The sequence below is a fragment of the Phycodurus eques genome, chromosome 3 (assembly GCF_024500275.1).
Source record: "Phycodurus eques isolate BA_2022a chromosome 3, UOR_Pequ_1.1, whole genome shotgun sequence".
NCBI classification, from domain to species: Eukaryota; Metazoa; Chordata; class Actinopteri; order Syngnathiformes; family Syngnathidae; genus Phycodurus; species Phycodurus eques.
The window spans coordinates 30,564,263-30,586,687 of NC_084527.1; the positions used below are offsets into that span (position 1 = coordinate 30,564,263).

At 40.0% G+C, this 22,425-nt stretch overlaps 1 protein-coding gene across 6 annotated transcripts in view; it reads left to right on the top strand.

Moving 5' to 3' along the window:
• Positions 1-18,794, top strand: part of rabl6b (RAB, member RAS oncogene family-like 6b) — a 30,054-nt gene extending 11,260 nt beyond the window's left edge. For 4 of the 6 annotated variants that reach the window (XM_061673080.1, XM_061673082.1, XM_061673081.1 and 1 more), the window contains 9 exons: positions 1,650-1,755; positions 1,866-1,969; positions 2,049-2,431; positions 4,892-5,033; positions 7,380-7,577; positions 12,409-12,661; positions 12,971-13,157; positions 17,865-17,923; positions 18,015-18,794. In XM_061673080.1, coding sequence (XP_061529064.1) covers positions 1,650-1,755; positions 1,866-1,969; positions 2,049-2,431; positions 4,892-5,033; positions 7,380-7,577; positions 12,409-12,661; positions 12,971-13,157; positions 17,865-17,923; positions 18,015-18,203 — 1,621 coding nt within the window. In that variant the 3' untranslated portion in view covers positions 18,204-18,794. The remainder of the gene's footprint in view (positions 1-1,649; positions 1,756-1,865; positions 1,970-2,048; positions 2,432-4,891; positions 5,034-7,379; positions 7,578-12,408; positions 12,662-12,970; positions 13,158-17,864; positions 17,924-18,014) is intronic. The other 2 variants (XR_009768345.1, XR_009768346.1) reach the window with 2 other exon arrangements.
• Positions 18,795-22,425: the final 3,631 nt, after the last annotated feature.

Sequence of the window (22,425 nt, forward strand, 5' to 3'; positions counted from 1 at the left end):
TTATGAAGTAACAGTACTTTTACTCCATTACAATGATCTCAATGTTGCTTGCTACTTTTATTTATCAATTATTGCTTATTTATCATCTATTTCGTGTGCGGGACTTAGACTTCTGCATCAGGTGCTGTTTGCGCCAATCCAGTTGAAGTGCGAGTGACCTTTAAGTCTAGTTCACCAATAAAACGACACAAGAAAGTCACATGACCTCACACAATGTCTTCCATTGGGCTTCCTGGACATAGGTATTAACACTAGATAAGCCAGCTCCGCTGATTGTCGTGCGTCCGTGGCAGCCGTGTTGGTACGAAGGCAATGGCGCGCTACTCGTGTTTACATTTAGACGAACAAAAACAGCAGCTTTCATGTATTGTAGTTTTTGTTTGGCACTGTCTGCCCAAACGTGGATATTTGAGCACACTTATAACATGGGAAAACACCCCGCAGTAAATTGCAGATGTTTTTGGGGAGTTTTGACAGTGCATACACTCACACACATCATCTGAATTTGGACATTCACATTTTATTTTGTAATTTTTTTTTTTTTTTTAATCGATGTGCTTGAAGAAAATTTATTTTTTGTTATTGTACTCTTCAGACTTTCAGATTGCTTAATTTATCCATCCATTTTCTGAGCTGCTTCTCTCTAGGGTCGCGGGCGTGCTGGAGCCTATCCCAGCTATCATCGGGCTGAGGCGGGGTACACCCTGAAGTGGTTGCCAGCCAATCACAGGGCACATACAAACAAACAACCATTCGCACTCACATTCACACCTACAGGAAATGTAGAGTCTCCAATACATGCATGTTTTTGGGATGTGGGAGGAAACCGGAGTGCCCGGAGAAAACCCACGCAGGCACGGGGAGAACATGCAAACTCCACACAGGCGGGGCCGGGGATTGAACCCCGGTCCTCAGAACTGTGAGGCTGACGCTCTAACCAGTCGTCCACCGTGCCGCTTGCTTAATTTATGTTAAAATAAAAAATAAAAACATTCTCTACTGGGGCCCGGGGGATCCCCCCAAACCCCTCTTACAATGTTTTTTTTTTGGTCACCTTTTTCATGCCTTTGGTGTTTGCATGTCTGTGTAATGCACACATGTAGGTAATAAAATTAATCAAATTGCACATTTTAGATAGATAGTTCATTACATGTACTACTTCTTATGTACTTACTTTGCATAAAAACAAAGTGATATAATAATAGATAGGACCTAGCGCTTTTCACAATACTTAGTCGCTTTACAGAAAAATACATAAATAAATGCATGTCAAGGAATAAGTAATAGGGACAACGGGAGGTAATAAACACCATCTTATTGTTATTTATACTATATTAATTTTGCTATGATTCACTGGTTAGGCCCACTTGATATCAAATTAGGCTGAACTACAATAATCTTGACCCCCTGCTTGTAAACTGGTGGTTCCAGGGATTTTTGTTAAGGTTTTACTGCCTTCTAGTGGAGAAAGGTAATGCACTTGGTGGAGCTATTTTGCAAAAACGGGTAAAACCTCCTCTTAAAGTTCCTCTTATAAGTAACTATGATTTACATGACACGATCAAATGTTATACACTGTCTACTAAAAACACAAACATACTGCACTTTGAATTTTGAAATCCCCATAAACAAATCATTGTGTTTTTCAGACCAATGGGATCCTCTTACATCCACTATGCTGAATCTTCTATGAAGAATGGCTTTGGCTTAAAATACCTGCACAGATTTTTTAACATCCCCTTCCTACAACTCCAGGTCATCTTCACTCCTTACTTGCTGTTATTAGTATAAATGATTTGATCATGATTCTTTTTTTTTTTTTTTTTAAATTCCAGATGTTATTCGTTGTGATTTTTTATTTGCAGAGAGAGACCCTTCTGAGGCAACTGGAGACAAACCAGTTGGACATGGATGCCACCCTAGAAGAGCTTTGTGTACAGCAGGAGACAGAAGATCAAAATTATGAAATGTACAATATCTCTGCCTCACCCATCTCATGTTATTGTTATTGATAATGTCATTTTTGTAACTTATTTTAATTTCTATAGTTTCCTGGAGAACTTAGAGTCCCGCAGTAAGGGCTATGGCTCACCTGGTCCAGCAAACGGTCAGAGTCCTTCCTCAGGGTCCCAGTCCCCCATTGTTCCTCCGAGTGGTGCCTCCACAGGAAGTTCCAGCCCGAGCACACCTCAACCCCCAATTCCCTCCCAGCCACTCCCACAGTCCCCCTCTGTGTCGGCTCACTCGGCTCCAGCTCTCGCTGCAGCCGTTGGCAGAACAACCTCGCCTTCAGCTGAATTAAAGTCTTCAGCTCAATCCCCAGAGCACCTCCAGTCCTCTGTCACACCCGTGTCAGCCCCCCAGAAACGCAGCTTCATGTCTCGATGGTTTGGCTCATCGCCTGTCCCTGAGACTTCTGTTAGTGCATCAGGTATGACTCCTCTTCACCTCTTGATACTGAAAAATACTCTTTATGTGGACTGTTTTCACAGTCTTGTTCTTGTTTCCAAGTTGTATTCAAGTTTGTTTAGTCATTTTTCCGTGGATGAAAAGCTTCAAGAACATATCTGAAGACTTGAAATGCAATACAGTTGACCAGCTGCTAAGATGCTGACACTGCGAGATCTGATGGAACTAAGTTGAAAATTGGAAAATAGGACTTTGTATGCTTTTTTTCAATGGACTAACCTGTGTGCGTGTGTATCTATACCATTGATATAAAATGTCTACACACCCCTGTTCAAAAGCGAGGATTTAGTGGTATGTTGAGAATATTGTTTTTTGGGAATGGGAATTTTAAATAAAAAACTGAGATAATGTGGTTGCACAAGTATGCACACCCTCTTACACAGGTACATCTCAATAAATTAGAATAATGTAAAAAGCTTAAGTTAGTTAGCTAGCTATCTTAAGTTAGGTAGTTAAATTCAAAAAGGGAAACTGGCATTATAGAGATGCACTACACACACTCAGAGTGACGTACTGGTATTTAATTTATTTTTTAATATAGATGAATAATTTTTATTATAGCTTACAGCAAATAAAAAACCCAAACCACCATCTCTAGAAAATAGAACATAATGTAACAAAAAAATAAATAAATCACAAAACAATGAAAATAATTTATATATCGAAATTAGGCAAGAATTTGCCCTCTGAAAAATATTTTCCCAAATGTTTTATGAAGCTGTATAATGTACAGTATGACTACTGAAATAAATGGCCATTTCTTCCATATTCAAATTTATTGAGCTGTACCTGTAAATGGGGAAGTGGTTGTGTTCAGAATTAACCAATCACATTTCAACTCATGTTAAAAATTAGTCAGCACACAACTTTCACAATTAAAGTACCTCTGATTAACCCCAACAAGTTCATTTTTGGCTTTCTAGCAGAAGCCTGAAGGTTTTGTGCTCACACTGACTGGTATTTGGAACTGCTCATAATTCCCTCCACCTTAACTTCAGCCACAGTTCCAGCTGAAGAAAAACAGCCCCAAAGCATGATGGTGCCATCACCATGCTTCTATGTAAAGTATGTTTGGCGCCAAACATACCTTTTGAAATTATGGCCAAAACGTCAAAAAGTTAAACCTTGATTTCCTCCGACCGTGACACATGATTTCATACATGCTTTTGGAATATTTCTAGTGTGTTTTGGCAAAATGTATACAGGCTTGGGTGTTTTTCTTTTTAAGATGAGCCTTCTGTTTTGCCACCCTAACGCACTGCCCAGATATACTGTATGAACAAGACTGGAAATTTTTGGTCACATGTACTAAACAGCCAGTAATTGCCAGACATTTCTGTAACTCGTTCTATGTTGCGGACTGCCTCTTTGCAGCCTCCCTAACCATATTTCTTCTCGTCTTCATTTTGGACTGATGTCCAGTCCTTGGTAATGTCACTGTTATTGCCATATTTCCTCCACTTGATGATGACTGTCTTCACTGTGTTCGACTGTATATTTTTAAGACCGTGAAAAATCGTTTGTACCCTTTTCCTGACTGATACCTTTGAACAATGAGATGCCGCTGATGCTGTGGATGCCGCTGATGCTGTGTGGCTTGTGCTATAACATGTGACCAAAAAAAATGGCAGGAAAAGCCTACTAGAACATCCAAACTTTTGGTGGTTAATCAGAGGCGTTTTAAATGGGGGCAGTTGTGTGCTGACTCCCATTTCACATGAGTTTGAATGATAGGTGGATGCCACAAATACAATAAATTTGCCATAATGTTAATATAATATTGTTTATCCATCCATCCGTTTTCTGAGCCGCTTCTCCTCACTAGGGTCGCGGGCATGCTGGAGCCCATCCCAGCCGTCATCGGGCAGGAGGCGGGGTACACCCTGAACTGGTTGCCAGCCAATCGCAGGGCACATACAAACAAACAACCAACCATTCGCACTCACATTCACACCTACGGCCAATTTAAAGTCTCCAATTAATGCATGTTTTTGGGATGTGGGAGAAAACCCACGCAGGCACGGGGAGAACATGCAAACTCCACACAGGCGGGACCGGGGATTGAACCCGGGTCCTCAGAACTGTGAGGCTGACGCTCTAACCAGTCGTCCACCGTGCCGCCATAATATTGTTTATTATTTATTATTATAGTGACTGGTGTTAGTAGCCTGAGCTGTTGAGAATTTCAAAGACAGGAAAATACTCACAGGAGTTAGGGGTACTGTGATTGGCTGGCGACCAGTTCAGGGTGTACCCCGCCTCTCGCCCAGAGTCAGCTGGGATAGGCGACCCTAGTGAGGATAAGCGGTACAGAAAATGCATGGATAGATGGACTAGGGGGATGGACTTTTAAAATTAGCAACAATGAGAAAAGAACATAATTTTTATCGTGATTACTAGTTAGCTGCAATGTTTTCCTCAGATGACCTACCTGCACCAGTGTGTCCTACTTTAGTACAAAGTGTGGATGACTTTGTGCCAGATGATAGACTGGATAAGAGTTTCCTAGAGGACAGTTTGCCCTTAAAGACAAAAGTGCCTCAAACAGTTGTGGACAGCGACAGGTGGGTAATTATAAATTGTTTCTTTTTTTGTATTTGTTGTGATGGAATCTATGCATGATGATTTTCATATAACATTTATTTTATTTGTGTTATTGTTTTCTATTATTTTTAAAAATGCATTATTGCACTTTTACAGTAGTGTGAAAAAGTGTTTGCCTTCTTGCAGATTTCTTTTTTGCATGTTTGTCACACTTAAATGTTTACCATCATAAAACAAATGTAAGTATTAGTCAAAGACAACACAAGTAGACACAAAATGCAATTTTTAAATGTTTTTTTTTTTATTATTAATGGAGGAAAAAATATCCAAACCTACATGGCCCTGTGTGAAAAAGTGTTGGCCCCTAAACCTAATAAGTGGTTAGCCTTGGCAGCAACAACTCCAGTCAAGCATTTGTGATAACTTGCAATGAGTCTCTTACAGCCCTGTAGATGACTTTTGGCCCCTCATCTTTGCAGAATTGTTGTAATTCAGCAACATTAGAGGGTTTTCAAGCATGAACTGCCTTTTTAAGGTCATGGCACATCATCTCAATAGGATTCAGGTCAGGAGTTTGACGAGGGCACTCTAAACTCTTCCTTTTGTTTTTCTTCAGCTATTCCAGAGGTGGACTTGCTAGTGTGTTTTGGATCATTGTCCTGCTGCAGAACCCAAGTTCGTTTCAGCTTGAGGTCACGAGTAGATTCTCCTTTTGGATTTTTTTGGGAGACAGCAGAATTCATGGTTCCATTTATCATACATTCTTCTTCCAGGTCCTGAAGCAGCAAAACAGCCCTTTACCATCACACTACCACCACCATATTTTACTGTTGGTATGATGTTCTTTTCCTGAATGCTGTGCTGCTTTTAAAACAGACGGAATCAGAATCAGAATCATCTTTATTTGCCAAGTATGTCCAAAAAACAGACAAGGAATTTGTCTCCGGTAGTTGGAGCCGCTCTTGTACAACAACAGACAGTCAATTGACAGAGAACAAATTTGAGACATAAAGACATTGACAAAAAAAAAAAAAAACCATTCACTGAGCAGTAAAGGGTTGCTAGTTATCTGGTAATGCCGGTACATTTTTTTTTTTTTACAATTGTGCAAAAAGATGCAGTCCTCTAGCGCTTAGAGCAGTTCGAATGACTAATATTGCAATAGTCCGGTGCAATGACCATTGTGCAAAGGGCGCCGAGACTTCAAGGAGTGTATGCAGTTTAAAGTGACGAGTAGTGCGATAATCTGGGACAATGTTATTCCAAAAAGTTAAACTTTTGTCTCGTCAGACCGCAGAGTATTTTCCCAAAAGTCTTGGGGTTCATCAAGATGTCTTCTGGCAAAATTGAGAAAACCCTTAATGTTCTTTATGCTCAGCAGTGTTTTTTGTCTTGTAATTCTGCCATGCAGGACATTTTTGCCCAGTCTCTTTCTTATGGTGGAGTCATGAACACTGACCTTAACTGAGGCAAGTGAAGCCTGCAGTTCTTTGGATGTTGTTGTGGGGTCTTTTGTGACCTCTTGGATGAGTTGTCGCTGTGCTCCTGGGGTAATTTTGGTCGGCCAGCCACTCCTGGGAAGGTTCACCACTGTTCTATGTTTTCGCCATTTGTGGATAATGGCTCTCACTGTGGTTCACTGGAGTCCCAAAGCTTAAGAAATGGCTTTATAACACCTTATCCAGACTGATAGATCTCAGTTACTTTCTTTCTCATTTATTCCTGAATTTCTTTAGATCTCAGCATGATGTCTCGCTTTTGAGGATCTTTTGGTGTACTTCACTTTGTCAGGCAGGTCTTATTCAAGTGATTTCTTGTCTGAGAACAGGAGTGGTAGTGTCAGACCTGGGTGTGGCTAGAAAAATGTAACTCAGGTATGATAAACCACAGTTATGCTTTAACGGGAAGGGGGGGGGGGGGTTCCACAAAGGGCCATGTAGGTTTGGATTTCCTTTCTTCCCCTAACAATGAAAACGATAATTTAAAAACTGTATTTTGTTTTTACTTGTGTTATCTTTGCCTAATACTTATTTTTCTAATGATGGGAAACATTTAAGTGTCACAAACAAAAAATAAATCAGGAAGGGAGCAAACTCTTTTTCACACGACTGTATTTAGCAACTTCATTTGGTATTCAGTACCAGCACAATTTAAGGGATCAAATGTGAATGAGCTGCATCGCAAAATATGCTTCTGCAAAGATATTCCTGTTTTTATTGACCCTGCTTGAAGGTATTATGATATTACAGTATGTACATTATACATGAATATCACGTCTAAGTATGACACGGAGCATGTTTACACAGCTACATAGACACACACAATACAATATATACTGTGTATGTTGTTTATCTTTTCTATCTTAGTGATTTTGAAGATAGAGGAAACCCAATGGTGTCTGGTTTCCAGGATGAGCTTGATCTTGATGACACGGAGCCCAATCTTCCACAGCCTAAAATGCTGCCTCCCAGAAAAGATATCCCTTTGACCAGTGATGAGGAGGAGCAAACGCTTCCTTCTGTGAAAAAGGACCAGGACCTGGACAGTGAACCTGAACTGAAAACGTAAGTTTTGACACTTCACCAGATGTGTGTTGAATGGAATAATGCGTGTTATTACAGGTTATCAGAATCAGAATCATCTTTATTTGCCAAGTATGTCCAAAAACACACAAGGAATTTGTCTCCGGTAGTTGGAGCCGCTCTAGTGCGACAACAGGCAGTCAATTGACAGAGAACACTTTGGAGACATAACGACATTGACAAAAAACAACAGTCACTGAGCAGTAAAGGGTTGCTAGTTATCTGGTAATGCCGGTACACTTTTTTATTTTATTTATTTATTTATTTTTTGACAATTGTGCAAAAAGATGCAGAGTCCTCTAGCACTTAGAGCAGTTCGAATGACTAATATTGCAATAGTCCGATGCAATGACCATTATGGAAAGGGCGCCGAGACTTCAAGGAGTGTATGCGGTTTAAAGTGACGAGTAGTGCGATAATCTGGGACAATGTTGGTTGTGCAAATGTTGCAGATACTCCACAATCAGTGTGCAAATGGGGCAGATGCTACTCTGGCATGAGTGGCCAGTATATGCAAATAGCGCAGCATGGCGAGACAACTACAGTGAGTGCACGAGTAATGTATGATTGGCCCCACAGAAATGTGACAACGAAAGTGTCCTTTTCAAATCTGCAGTAGAAGGCGTTTAAGTCGTTGGCTAGTGTGCTATTGTTCTCAGCTTGAGGGCATTGTCGCCTGTAATTAGTCAGCGATTGGAATGCATGCCAGACTGATTTAGAGTAATTAGCGGTAAACTGTTTTTCCAACTTTGCTGCATAGTTCCTTTTTGAAATGTTAATTTCCTTAGTCAACTGGTTTCTAGCTCGATTATATCTTATCTTATGTTTTGACTGGAAGATGATTGGCCATAAAGACAAGAACTGTAGAGAGAGAATGGTGGGGATCAGTAGGCCTGTCACGATAACAATTTTGTTAAGATAATATATTTTCCCAAAAACTATCACGATAAGGGGCAATATTGTCATTTTTTTAATGCCTCTGAAATTATGAAAAATAAGGCCTGCCCTTATTATTATTATTTTTTTGCTTTTAAATCAGTATTGTTGTTAATGTTGTTGTTATAATTTCCTCTCTCATTTTCTGTTAAATAGTTTTTCTTTATTCTGTGATATGAATCCTCCTGGGTCTGAAATAAAAAATAAAGAACTGCAAGACTAGCCTGGTTTATATGGAGCCTTCTATTCCGATTAATAATCGGTTTACAAGCCCAAACCAAATGAAAATGCTCTAAATAAACACCTCAATCAAAATAAACAGGCCAAATCCAAATGGAATTTCATTCAGTTTTACAGGGGTGGTATATTCCTTTTGCCAAACCGATCAGAAGTACATTTTCACTATGTATACCGTAATTCGGATTAGAGCCGGGAATGCACATGATTCATCTGGACGTAAATGTGTGGTGACGCCATCGTTTCTGCACGGAATAAGGCAGCTCCCGACGAGCTTGTATGCGACGGAGATCTTGTTTTCAACGACTTATGTTTTTTTTTTTAATCAAGCGTTTTTTTTAAATAAACGTATAAAAACAATACCAACTATTGTGTGGAATAGACGACGTCATCCATCTTGATAAATGATGTTCACGCACGCCGTGCGCATTTGTTGTTCCAATTAAATGTAGTGCACATCATGTATACACCCGATTGGAATAGATCACTTCACATGTAAACAGTTGACCAGAGATCTTCAATCTGAATGACTTCAATCAGAGTGACGAAAAAAGTCTCCATTTAAACCAGGCTAGTATGGGAGGTTGGTCCGTTGAAGACGACCCCGTCACCTGTCAATCAAATATATGTTGATGTTCGCTGTAGTCAACTACTGGCTGAATAACGTGTGCCACTGAGGTTATGCTTAATAAACAGTTAAAGTGCAACCAAGCTAATTTTCTGAATTAGAATCATCTTTATCTACCAAGTATGTCCAAAAAATACACAAGGAATTTGTCTCCGGTAATTGGTTTCAGAATCAGAATCATCTTTATTTGCCAAGTATGTCCAAAAAGCACACAAGGAATTTGTCTCCGATAATTGGAGCCGCTCTACTTCGACAGACAATTGACAGAGAACACTTTTGAGACATAAAGACATTGACCAAAAAAAAAAAAACAGTCACTGAGCAATAAACGGTTGCTAGTTATCTGGTAATGCCGGTACATTTTATTTATTTATTTATTTATGGTCGCGCGGCTTTGGCTGCTTATGGAGCACCATTCTGTGGCCAGGGAACTGCGTTGTCCGCTGAATTTTAACGGAGGAAAATTGTCCTGGTGGTGTAGTTTGAGGTCATTATGCCGGCTCAGAGACTGGTGCTGGAAAGGAGCCGTGAGAGAAGGAAGGTGGTATTTGTGTTTGTTTGACGGGGAGGCTGGATTTTCAGAGCTCTCAGCAAAACGCCCACAGCATCTGCAAGCTGAGACATTCCTTCGAATGTCGCAATTCTTGACCATTTTGAAGCCTGATTTCACATAAACGCAATTTTTTTATTCATTCATTCTTTGTCAGGCTTGTTAACAAGACTCTTCTCTGTGATGTTTCAAATTCACAAGACATTATTCTCTCCTGTTTGGTTGTACTTTAACATTCTGTGTTTGTGTTAATTGGGTACTAACACACAAACACAAAACAACTTGGAGAGGCGCTGATGTTTTAAACGAATTCACCGTGGTGGAGGGAGCTGTTTAGATCCTTAGCTCGCTCATTCATTAGCTTGCAGGCTAGCGAACATAATAAACAGTTAACTTTCCCCTATGTGTTAATTGGGGACTAACACACACAACAACTTGCAGTGAAGCGCTGATGTTTTTTTAAACGACATCACCATGGTGGAGTGACCTGTTTAGCTTCTTAACTCACTAGCTCGCAGGCTAGCTTGTTAGCTTGCAGGCTAGAGAACACATCAAACAGCTAACTTTCCCTAAAGTGTCTCTATTGTGTAAATCTACACGCTGCACATGGAGCAAGGCTGTGGCGTATTGGACGGAGCCAACACTGGCAAGAGTGTACGGGTCCGCCAGCATTCCATGAGCCCACTTGCGACTAATGACACAGCTGTCCCACTCTGTTGGGTCACTGTGTGCAGTAGAATTTCAATATGATCCAGCATAGTGTTATTACCAATGGGTTTTCTTTTCCCAAATGCCTTAACAAGTTTCTCAAGAGTAGTTTTGGGCTGATCGCTGACCTTTCTCGTGAGCATCCTAAACCATCGTGACTCAATCTGACAGGAGCTCCAGACCCAGGGGAATTGATGATTATTTTGTATTCATCTCTTAACAATCGCACTGATAGTTTATTACTTTTCATCAAGCTTCTTACTTCTGGTCTTGTAGAACATTCCAGCTCTTTGTGTTATCATTTTTGGAAATAACATTTTTGGAAATAAAATATTTTTTCTGTTGTGTATTTTCACACTTGTACATACCCAACAATCTTTATACAACAAATGTCCCATCTTAAAACCCATACCTTCAAACTGGCATATTCTATTAACTTCTACTCATCTTTTTGTATTGTGCGACAATCGTCTCATAAGAAATTAATGGGGAGCTTTTTTTTTTTTTAACCAGGCATGTGTCGCTAGCATACTGACAAATGTGGTTAGCACCCTATTTTGTTCGTACCCATGAGCGACAAGTTTATTGTTTTTTTTTCCTGAAAATGTCAAATTTCCCTCCTGTCGCAATTAAAAGAGGGAGCCAGCTACCACGAGGGATTTCCATTAGTGTATAGTGGGAAAGCTGGAGTGGGCACATTGTAGCTAGAGTCAGAGGCATCTTAAAAAAGTTCACTCCTACTGCCCACCACTTGGTTAAATCATTGACATCAACGTACGATCTCAAATTAAGCTACTTTCTTGCCATATGAGTTAGACCCATTATTGTCCTTGAAGTGAATGCGCTCATGCGCCTCCTTTGACACCAATTTTTTTATTTTTTTGGTACACGCACAGTAATTGTCAATATTTAACTGGTATGGTTATGTCGTTAGTTTGGCCATGAGAAGCAAATGTTTACATACATAAATATAGGAGTCATTCTGTGTTACTATTTTGGCGTACACAACAAGCAGGTGCAGCCACTTAACAGCCAGCCACATGTCACATGATAGCTCCCTCCCCTCTTTGCGAGCCAAAATGACATAGTGACACAGCCAGTTCAAACAATAATGATAATTTCTTTTGTTTTACCACGTAAGGCAGTGGAGGACAGTTTACCATTTACAATGCCTGCCTGGAGGCAATTTACAGTTTAGTGTCTTTCCCAAGGATACTTCAGCAGCAAACAGTCAGAGTCGGGATTCGAACTGCCGACCATTCGGTCAGTGGACGACCTGTTCTACCAACTGAGCCACAGCCGCCCTTTACATTACAGTATTGTTAAGTCAAATTAGGCTTTATGAAGAAGACACGAGGCAGATTCCTCATTGGTCTGCCTTAGCGGCAGAGGAGGACCGATGTGTTGCTTTATTTTCAGGTTGAAATGATACAACCGCTATCTGTAAAAAGGGGGTAAAATATCGTGGAAAATGAACACAAAACAAAAATGTAAGATCACCCGTTTGAAAACAAACAAGATGTAATTATCAAGTATAGATACTTGGTATCCGCAAGTATTCAGATGAAAGTATTTGTAATGGTACTCTGAAAAAAGTGGTATTGTTGCATCCTTAGTGTTATCTTGTGATATGTTGGGCAACTTTTACCACGATAGCATTTCTATCTAATCTCAGTAGGCTTTAGCACTACAGCATGCGTCTATGGAAGCACGAGATATTTGAAAGTTTATTTTCCCAAATGTCTCTGTTTCAGCTACATCACAAAACCAAAGGTGGCAATTAAAGCGTCAGATTCCAGAGACCAGTCCGCAGCTCCCATCTTCCTTACTTTAGCTCCAGCAGGAGAACAGCCCACCCAGCAGCAAGGAAAAAAGAAAGGAGTCTCACCCATGGCTGGGGACTCTGATACCGACCCTGAGGCCCCCGTGGCACAACAAATGCTTTCTTTTGTTATGGATGATCCTGACTTTGAGTCTGAAGCATCAGACACACCAAAAATAGCAAAGGTAAAGTACAACAGTCACCATAACAATATAGCATGCATCTGATTGTATACAACTGTTCTACAAACACCCACATAATCTCTCCAAAGAGTTTATTATTCATGGGCAGGACAAGGAGGAAAGTACAATTGATATACAACTGTAAAGTGATGATGAATTTGGTTCAACAGTTTAAAAATAGCCATGCTGCTTCAGTGAATGACATGCATGTGAATCCTGATATTTTACAATCACATATTTTACTTCTCGTTCCCAAAGAAAGTATTAAATTCTCTGTCAGGCATAACCATAATCCTGCTCTGTTATCCTCAGAGTACATTCCCTGCCAGGGATGAACTTCTATCTGACCTCTCAGACAATGACGTGCAGTCAGCCAAGGTGCCAAAACCTGTGAATCCCACTGTGATCTCCTTTAAACAAAAGGATGTTACTGACCTTTTTGGCCTGGGTATCCAAGAAGAACCCTCAGCACCCAAAGAGAGCAGCGAGGAACAAGAAGGCAAGATGTTGGAAATGTTTCAGTGTATTGTTACCAGAGCTATGCTTATGCATCAATAGAATATCATACAATGCCGTGAAAAAGTATTGGCCCCCTTCTCAAATTCATATATTTTTGCATAGTTTCCCCACTTTAATGTTTAAGATCATCAAACAAATGTAAATATTAGACAAATATAACCCAAGTGAACTTAAAATGCTGTTTTTAAATGTTGATTTCATTTAAGGGAAAAAAAACGATTCAAAGTTACCCGACCCTGTGTGAAAACGTAATTACCCCCCTTGTTAAATCATTAATTAATTGTGGCTAATCACAGATTTTGGTTAATTTTCACTGATTACACCCAAGCCTGATTTCCTGTTCAGTCAAAAAAATCACTTAATCCATACATGCAAATCAGTCGCCTTTCAGCGAAATTTACCGTTTTGAACTCAAAATAGGCCATTTACATGCATCGTATAGATCCGATGAGTTTTTTCTTGGGGGGGTGGGGTCACTGTTGCTGACGTCATAGGCTGTTTCATACTCCTTGAACGCTGGCAGCTAGATCCATTCCACACATCCGCCATCCACACACAGATGTAATTCTGAATATTACTCTATGGCGGACGAATATGCGAGCGCATCGGCCTGAGGCTCTGCCTGTGCGCTCGGGACCTAATTTGGATAAGTCGCAGCAGTTGACAAGACCAGAAAAAACACTTCCGCCGCTTCTGCTGTTAAGAAGTAACGGTACATTTACTCCGTTACAATGATCTAAATGTCGCTTGCTACTTTTATTTAGCAATTATTGCTTATTTATCAACTATTTCGTGCGTGAGACTACGACTTCGACATCCGTATCGGGCACTCTTTGCTCCAATCCAATTTAAGCGCTAGTGACGTTTAAGTCTAGTTCACCAATCAAACGACACAAGAAAGTCACATGACCTCACACAATGTCTTCTATTGGGCTTTCCGGGCATAGGTTTTAACACTAGATAAGCCACCCTGGCTGATTGTCGTGCCTACGTGGCGGTCATGTTGGGAAGGTCGTCGTGACCATGAAGGCTACGGCGAGCTACTCGTGTTTACATTTCAACGAACAAAAACAACAGATTTCATGTATTGTTGTATTTGTCTGGCACTGCCTAAACGTGGAATTTCAGCTCACTTATAACTTTAGAAAACATCATGCAGTAAATTGCATATGTGTTGTTGTAGTTTTGACTATGCATACACACACACACACACAGAAACATTCACATTTTATTTTATTTTAATTTTTTTAAATTGAAATCAGTAGATACTATTGACTCAGTACTTGAGTAATTATGTCACTGTGTATTCTTTACTCTTACTCGTAATTTTTTGGAGGACTACTTTTACTTGAGTCACGTTATTGTCAAGTAACAGTACTCTTACTTGAGTACAATATTTGGCTACTCAACCCACCTCTGGAGCGGACATCCTCTCTTGCTACTCTTACGTTTAAGCAACATTTTTGCTCATCAGATCAGCCAGTGTTGCACTGGTCTTTTGTATTTTCGCGTTGAGGTGCTGCGGGTCATGGCCCTGTTTGTGGTTCCAGCGGAACCGCGACGCACACGACAAGATCTAATCCACAAGTACATCTTATATTAATTGGGAAACGCGCCTACAATTATCTAATTAGTTTACGGATGTTAATGTTAAATGTATTAAGCGACAGAGCAATGTGAGGGATTATGTCACAACAGAATTAACTAACTTCAAATACAGAAATTGCCAAAAAAAAAAAAACATTTTGTACTTAATATTTTCCTGGAGGATGCATTTGAGATTACCCTTTCAAGTTGGTATCCATCCATCCATTTTCAACACCGCTTATCCTGGTTAGGGTCGCGGGGCACCGGAGCCTATCCCAGCGGACTTTGGGCCAAAGGCGGACTACACCCTGAACTAGTCGCCAGTCAGTCGCAGGGCACATAGAGACACAGACAACCATTCGTACTCACATTCACACCGTCACTGAGTGGGAACTCACGCTGCCCGCACCAAAGTCAGGCAAGTGTACCAGTACCCCATCAATTACCCTTTAAAGTTGGTAATAGTGAAAAATGAAGTGAAACAGACAATGATTTTAGTCAATTATTTTCCAGAATGACAATGCTTAAAGAGGAGGATGCCATTCATGTGGCACAGCGTGAAGGAGGCATCAGTTGCAGGTGGAGATGGGCCTTGCTCAAGTTGTAGGCCAAAACAAAGCAAAGAAATGAGGAAAATTTTAATTTAATCTTAAATTTGTACATCAACATGTACTTGAGTGGTGTAACTAAGTTTTTCTGCGTGAATAATTTTTTTTATTGATTTAGATATATTTTACCCCTTATTTTACTCTTAAGAGTCTTCCAGATTGCTTAATTTATGTTAAAATAATTTTAAAAAGGCGGCACGGTGGCCGACTGGTTACAACGTCAGCCTCACAGTTCTGAGGACCCGGGTTCAATCCCCGGCCCCGACTGTGTTGAGTTTGCATGTTCTCCCCGTGCCTGTGTGGGTTTTCTCCGGGCACTCCGGTTTTCTCCCACATCCCAAAAACATGCATTAATTGGAGACTCTAAATTGCCCGTAGGCATGACTGTGAGTGCGAATGGTTGTCTGTTTCAATGTGCCCTGCGATTGGCTGGCAACCAGTTCAGGGTGTACCCCGCCTCCTTCCCAATGACAGCTGGGATAGGCTCCAGCACGCCCGCGACCCTAGTGAGGATAAGCGGCTCAGAAAATGGATGGATGGATGGATGGATGGCTGGATAATTAAAAAAAAAAAATCTGCAGGGCCCCAGGGGATCCCCCCAGATAACAGTGTTTTTTGGGTTGTTGTTTTTTTGTCACCTTTTTCATGCCTTTGGTATTTGCATGCCTGTTAAACAGAATCAGTCCCGATCGGTCAAGTATGACGAAAGAACGAAAAAAGCTGCAACAAAATGACACAATCCAAAGAAATTCCAGAACAGTCGAAAAATAAACTGACATCTATCAGTCTGGAAAGGGTTACAAAAGACATTTCTCAAGCTTTAGGATTCCAACGAACCATAGGGAGAGCCATTATCCTCATATGGAGAAAACATGGAACAGTGGTAAACCTTCCCAGGAGTGGCCGGCCTACAATGACTACCCCAAGAGAACAGCAATGACTTATCCAGAAGGCCACAAAGGAACTCAGGACAAATTTTAAAGAACTGCAGACCTCCCTTGCCTCAGTTAAGGTCAGTGTTCATGACACAACAATAAGGAAGACACTGGGCAAAAATGGCATCCCTGGCAGAGTTCCAAGCCGAAAACCACTGCTGACCAAAATGCACATAAAGGCTCATCTTACTTTTGCAAATAAACATCTGAATGATTCCCAAGACTTTTGGGAGAATATAATATGGACTGTCGAGATGAAAGTTGAGCTTTTTGAAGGTTTGTGTGTCATTACATCTGGTGTAAATGTAGCACAGCATTTCCGAAAAAGAACATCATGCCAACAGATAAATGTGTGATGGTTGTAGGCTGTTTTGCTCCTTCAGGACCTGGACAACTTGCTGAGATTGATGGAACCATGAGTACTGCTCTTTAACAGAAAATCCTGAAGGAGTATGTTCAGACATCAGTTTGTGACCTCAAGGTGAAGCGCTCTCGGGTTCTGCAGCAGGATAACAATCCAAAACACACCAGCAAGTCAACTTCTGAATTGGTTAAGAAAACCAAATGTTTTTGTTTTTGGAGTGCCCTTATCAAAGTGAAGACTTGAAGCCGATTCAAATGCAGTGGCATGACCTTAAAAAGGCTGTTAATGCTAAAAAAACCTCAATTTTTGCTGAATACAAACAATTCTGCAAGGAAGAGTGGGCCAAAATATTGCCACAGCGATGTGAAAGACTAATTGACAATTACAGAAAACGCTTGATTTCAGTTGTTGCTGCTGAGGATGGCCCAACCAGTTATATGGTTTAGGGGGCCATTACTTTTTTACACAGGGCCAGGTAACTTTTAACATTTTGTTTCCTTGAGAAATTAAATCTCCATTTAAAAACAGCATTTTAAGTTCACTTGGGTTATATTTGCCTGATATTTACATTTGTTTGATGATCTTAAACAAAGTTGGGAAACTATGCAAAAATATTAGAATTTGAGAAGGGGGGGGCAATACTTTTTTAGGGCACTATGTGTTTGGTCAGTTTGATGCTTTCATAGGTTGGTTGGCTTGTTAATCGAATCTCAATGTAGGCACTTATCCACAGTAGTGATGGTTTTTGCAAATTACCACCTTTCTACCAAACTATACAGTCCAGGTCAGCTCTTCACCTTAAGGTTTGAAAAGTTTAAAACCTGGGTTGTCCTGCGTTTCTACTACAGGATATTAATAGCTACAGACAAATTAACGTCAGTAGTGTGACATCATATCAGAGAAACACTGTGTACGACACAGTAAAGAAAGGGGAATAAAAACATTTCAACTTCATTCTTATTGTCCCAAGTTACAATTCTCCGTTTACAAATCAATTAACTGTTGTTTGTTTAGCTTCACCCTTTGGGTAACAGCGATATGGTACAGTACAGATAAGTTATTTCTGTACCCTTCACAACTTTTGCCATTGGAAACCCATAAAATAAATGTTTGGTGCAAGTGGATTATCTGTCACTGTATACTATCCATACAACACACAACTAATGTACAGTCTGTATTTCCTTCAATTTCAGAGAAGGAAAGAAAACACTCCTCCAAAGACAATAAGAAAAAGAAGAAGAAAAGTAAAGAGGTGAAGTATTCACTAGTCTTGCACAATGATGTAAAAGGTTGGTTGTGTTTGAGTTCAATCAGTTCAATCGATAATGTGGTTCCCTATTCAGGAGGATGAAAAGAGTAAGAAGAAACATAAACACTCTAAGAAAAAGGAAAAAGATGAAGCTGTTGACGACAAAGAGAAAAAGAAGAAGAAATCGAGGACCAAGAAAACAGAAGTGGATGAGCTGGAAGACTTTCTCGGAGGAGGATCAAGCCTAACGAAAAGAGATGATGGAGATTATGAAGAACTATAAGATGTCCCATTTTATGAGTAAACTGAACCTGAGAAATAACTGTTGCAATGACTGAGATCACTACCTGGTTCCCTGACTTGTATGTGCACAAAGTTGTATCCCAAGCCATACAAAATGCAATACACAAAGCTACCAACAACCCCAGGTAAAACCTGACACTCTGGATGTGGCCCTGTTAGTTCCTTCTGGTGTGATCGATTTTTCCTTCACTGCACTTACGCTGTCTTTCATTCCATTCAGTTAGAAACGGGAAGGAGACTACAAACTGACGATCTCTGTGGCTGTAATCTCCTTTTTTTTTTTCTTTGATGTGATTGGACATTGGTGAATATTTGAAACTCTTGAAGAGATCCACCTCAAGTTAGTCTCTATAATTCGGATTACCATTCTGTCTAAATCTTTGTGTGGTTGGACTAATGTTTGCCAGCATGCTAGAAGTAATTCTCCGGTTATCTGTCATTATACTGTTTTGCTTCAACATGTAATGGTACATTCTTTCCCTGGTTTACATCTTTTAAGGTAACGTGGAATAATAACCGAAAGCTTTTCGAGCAAAACTGTACATCCATTAAAACAAGCCTCTCCTTTCCACCATTGGAGTAAGTAATTGAGTAACCTTGTTTGGACTACTAATGGCTAACATTGGACTTTTTCTTCTGTTTTTAGAGCAACACATTCCATCATGTTATTACAGCTAGTCTTTGTCATGCCACTCCACATGCATGGGGAGTTGGAAACAAAAATATGACATATGTGCATTCTGTCATGTATGGTGATATAGTATGTAATTGAAAGAAAAAAAATCACCTCCTAGAAAAAGGACTCAATCATCAGTCTATTTTGTATCGCATAGTAAGAGCTGTTTAGATTTTAAATGATATCCGGGTCAAGAGGTTTAAAACAGTTTGGGTCAAAGATCAGACCAGCACGTTTTTCTCACAACTCTACCCATTAGGTTATGTCTGTCATCTAATTAAAGATAATTTACCAGAGACTGCTCAAATGGCAGCATTTACTTATGTAGACTCTAATATGGACCAACAGAATTAGCTGTCATAATTCTAAAATTGGGCAGCACGGTGGCTGACTGGTTAGAGCGTCAGCCTCACAGTTCTGAGGAGCGGGGTTCAATCCCCGGTCCTGCCTGTGTGGAGTTTGCATGTTCTCCCCGTGCCTGCGTGGGTTTTCTCCGGGCACTCCGAGTTCCTCCCACATCCCAAAATCATGCATTAATTGGGGACTCTAAATTGCCCGTAGGTGTTAATGTGAGTGCAAATGTTTGTTTGTATGTGCCCTGCGATTGGCTGGCAACCAGTTCAGGGTGTACCCCGCCTCCTGCCCGATGACAGCTGGGATAGGCTCCAGCACGCCCGCGACCCCAGTGAGGAGAAGCGGCTCAGAAAATGGATGGATGGATGAATTCTAAAATTGGCTCCTTGTGGATGGAGGAAATCTGCAGCTGCCAGATGCTATGCTTCGGTGTTTTGTTGAAACCTCTTGCAGGGGAATCATCACTGTAATTAGTTTAAAAAAAAAAAAGCTGCTACATTTTTCTTCGCTGGCGTTGTCCACATCCAAACCTGTTTTCTTTGAATGCCTTAACAGAGGTTGCAATGCTATCATGAACCATTTTAAGTGTTCTTACTATAATGTGATCATATCACCTCTGCTGGTAAGACTCATATTTATAAAGCCTGTTTTAATGTTGCAAGGACTAACTAGACTTTGTCATTTGGTTTTGGTTTTTGTGTTTAATTGTCTCTGCATATTGCATATTTTCCAATTTTAATGAACTGGTTAGTTATTGTTACAGGACGGCGTGGTTGTTTTGGTGTACATTTTGGTGAAGATGTTCAAACACACAATGCAGGATTTCATACATCACAGTTTACAGCACAATTTTTTTTTCTCTCGTGTTATACGGTTTACTTTATTTCCACTCTTTTTAGGGAATAGTACACCATCATGCATTGCTGTATGTGTCAGGCCAGAATAGCTGATCATGATAGAAATTAATTGTACAACATCCTAAGACTGTCTCAAACATACTTGTATTTCAAATACGTGAAGCACTAAAGGATTTATTAGAGTTTCGAGCTCATCTCCCACACTCCCAAGTTTCCACTCTATTGGTTTACTTGGTGTGTTGAAAATTCCACAGCTGAAACTTTACAGCATTGATCCTGGTTGTTTTTTCCCACTCCATGTTATTGAGGATAAATGTTGGAAGCAGTTTCAAGCAAAGCACGAAACGTGTATGTACATCAAGTAAGGAATGTCTATCTTATGAAAATAATAGATGAAGAGTGTCACTGATTTTTCATGAAATTGTTATAGACTGGAAAAATGCAAAGATGATTTGTTACGACTACATCAGTAATAGTTTTTAGAACTGACATGCACTTTGAAGTTTTTTTTCAGGTATCAGGTTTCTTCCAAATGGATATACAGTATAACATTTTGAAACGAGTCCCATAATTTCTTTCCTACCCTATGACATGGTCCATCTTTACACTGTGTGAGTTTGACAATGTTTGGGTTGTACAATAAAAGTAACTGTATTTCTTAAGGAACTACAATTCATTTTTGATCATAGAAACATTGCATATAGTTTTTTATATATATATATATATATATATATATATATATATATATGGCACTGGTTAGAGCGTCTGCCTCACAGTTCTGAGGTTCAATCCCTGGCCCCACCTGTGTGGAGTTTGGGAGTTTGCATGTTCTCCCTGTGCTTGCATGGGTTTTCTCCTGGCACTCCGGTTTCCTCCCACATCCCAAAAACATGCATGGTAGGTTAATTGAGAACTCTAAATTGCCCGTAGGTGTGAATGTGAGTGGGAATGGTTGTTTGTTTGTATGTGCCCTGCGATTGGCTGGCAACCAGTTCAGGGTGTACCCCGCCTCCTGCCCAATGATCGCTGGGATAGGCTCCAGCACGCCCGCGGCCCTAGTGAGGAGAAGCGGCTCAGAAAATGGATGGATATATATATCTATATCTATATAGATATAGATATATCTATATAGATATATATAGATATAGATATATATCTCATCAGCCATTATCTATCCACTCTTTCCAACTACTAGGACATTTTGCAATTGGTTGCCAGTGTATTCCGGTGTGTTTAATGATTTCATCTATCCATCTACTTTAGGTCTTTGCCGTGGTCACTTTGTGTCCAGTGGTATCCAATTGATAGTTTCTGTGGTCCACCTTTTGCCAGCTCTTCGGGCAACAGGGCCAGCCCATTTCCTTTTAAGGCTTTTTTTTTGTTTTAATGATGTCGGTAACTCGCGTCTGCTGTCTTTTCCAACTGGATCTTTTCTTGTCGCGAATGCTTATTTTCAACATTTGGCGTTCCATGTTTCTTTGGGTTACACGTAGTCTTTGTATAACCAATTTTCACTACCGTAAGTGAGGACTGGTAAAATACATTGATCGAAAACTTTTCTTTTCAAGCAAATGGGATGATTGTTCTTGAATATAACACTGTCTTCCATAAGCCTGCCAGGCAAGCTTTATGCGGTGTTCTACTTCAGTGCTTGTATTTCCATCCATTGTTACAAGTTGGACTAAATAGATGTAGTTGTTGACGGCGTGTTGAACATAGTCCTCCATTTTGATATCTTTTTGTGGACAGTAACAATTGAACATGACCTTCGTTTTGCTTTTGTTCATTTTCAGACCTGAGCGACGGCATTCTAACTTTTAATTCCTGAATACGACGCTGTAGTTGTTCAGCATCGTAGGAGAATAAAATGATGTCGTCTGCAAAACGAAACTGGCTCAAATAAGCGCCATTAATTTTTAGTCCTTCTTTTTCCCAATTGAGCTTTTTAAATATTTCAAGGTAAGCTGTAAATAGCTTCAGAGACAGTGTGTCACCTTGCCTGACCCCTTTTCCTAGACTTGTTCGCACTCTTTCATCATCGATTCGTATTGAACCTGAAGAATCATTGTATATTGATTGTAGAATGTTGATATAAACCGCTACGAAAACCCGCTTCTTCTATCGGATGTGCTTCACTGAGTTTGATTCAAATGTTTGTCCAATATCTTTGCAAAGACTTTACAAACCGTTGAGAGTAGGTTTATTATCTTATTTTATATATTATTATATAAGACTGCAATGGAGCTGGGAATAACTTTCACTGGATTTAAAAAAATATATATAATAATAATATTCTGAATTGATAGAATACGTCT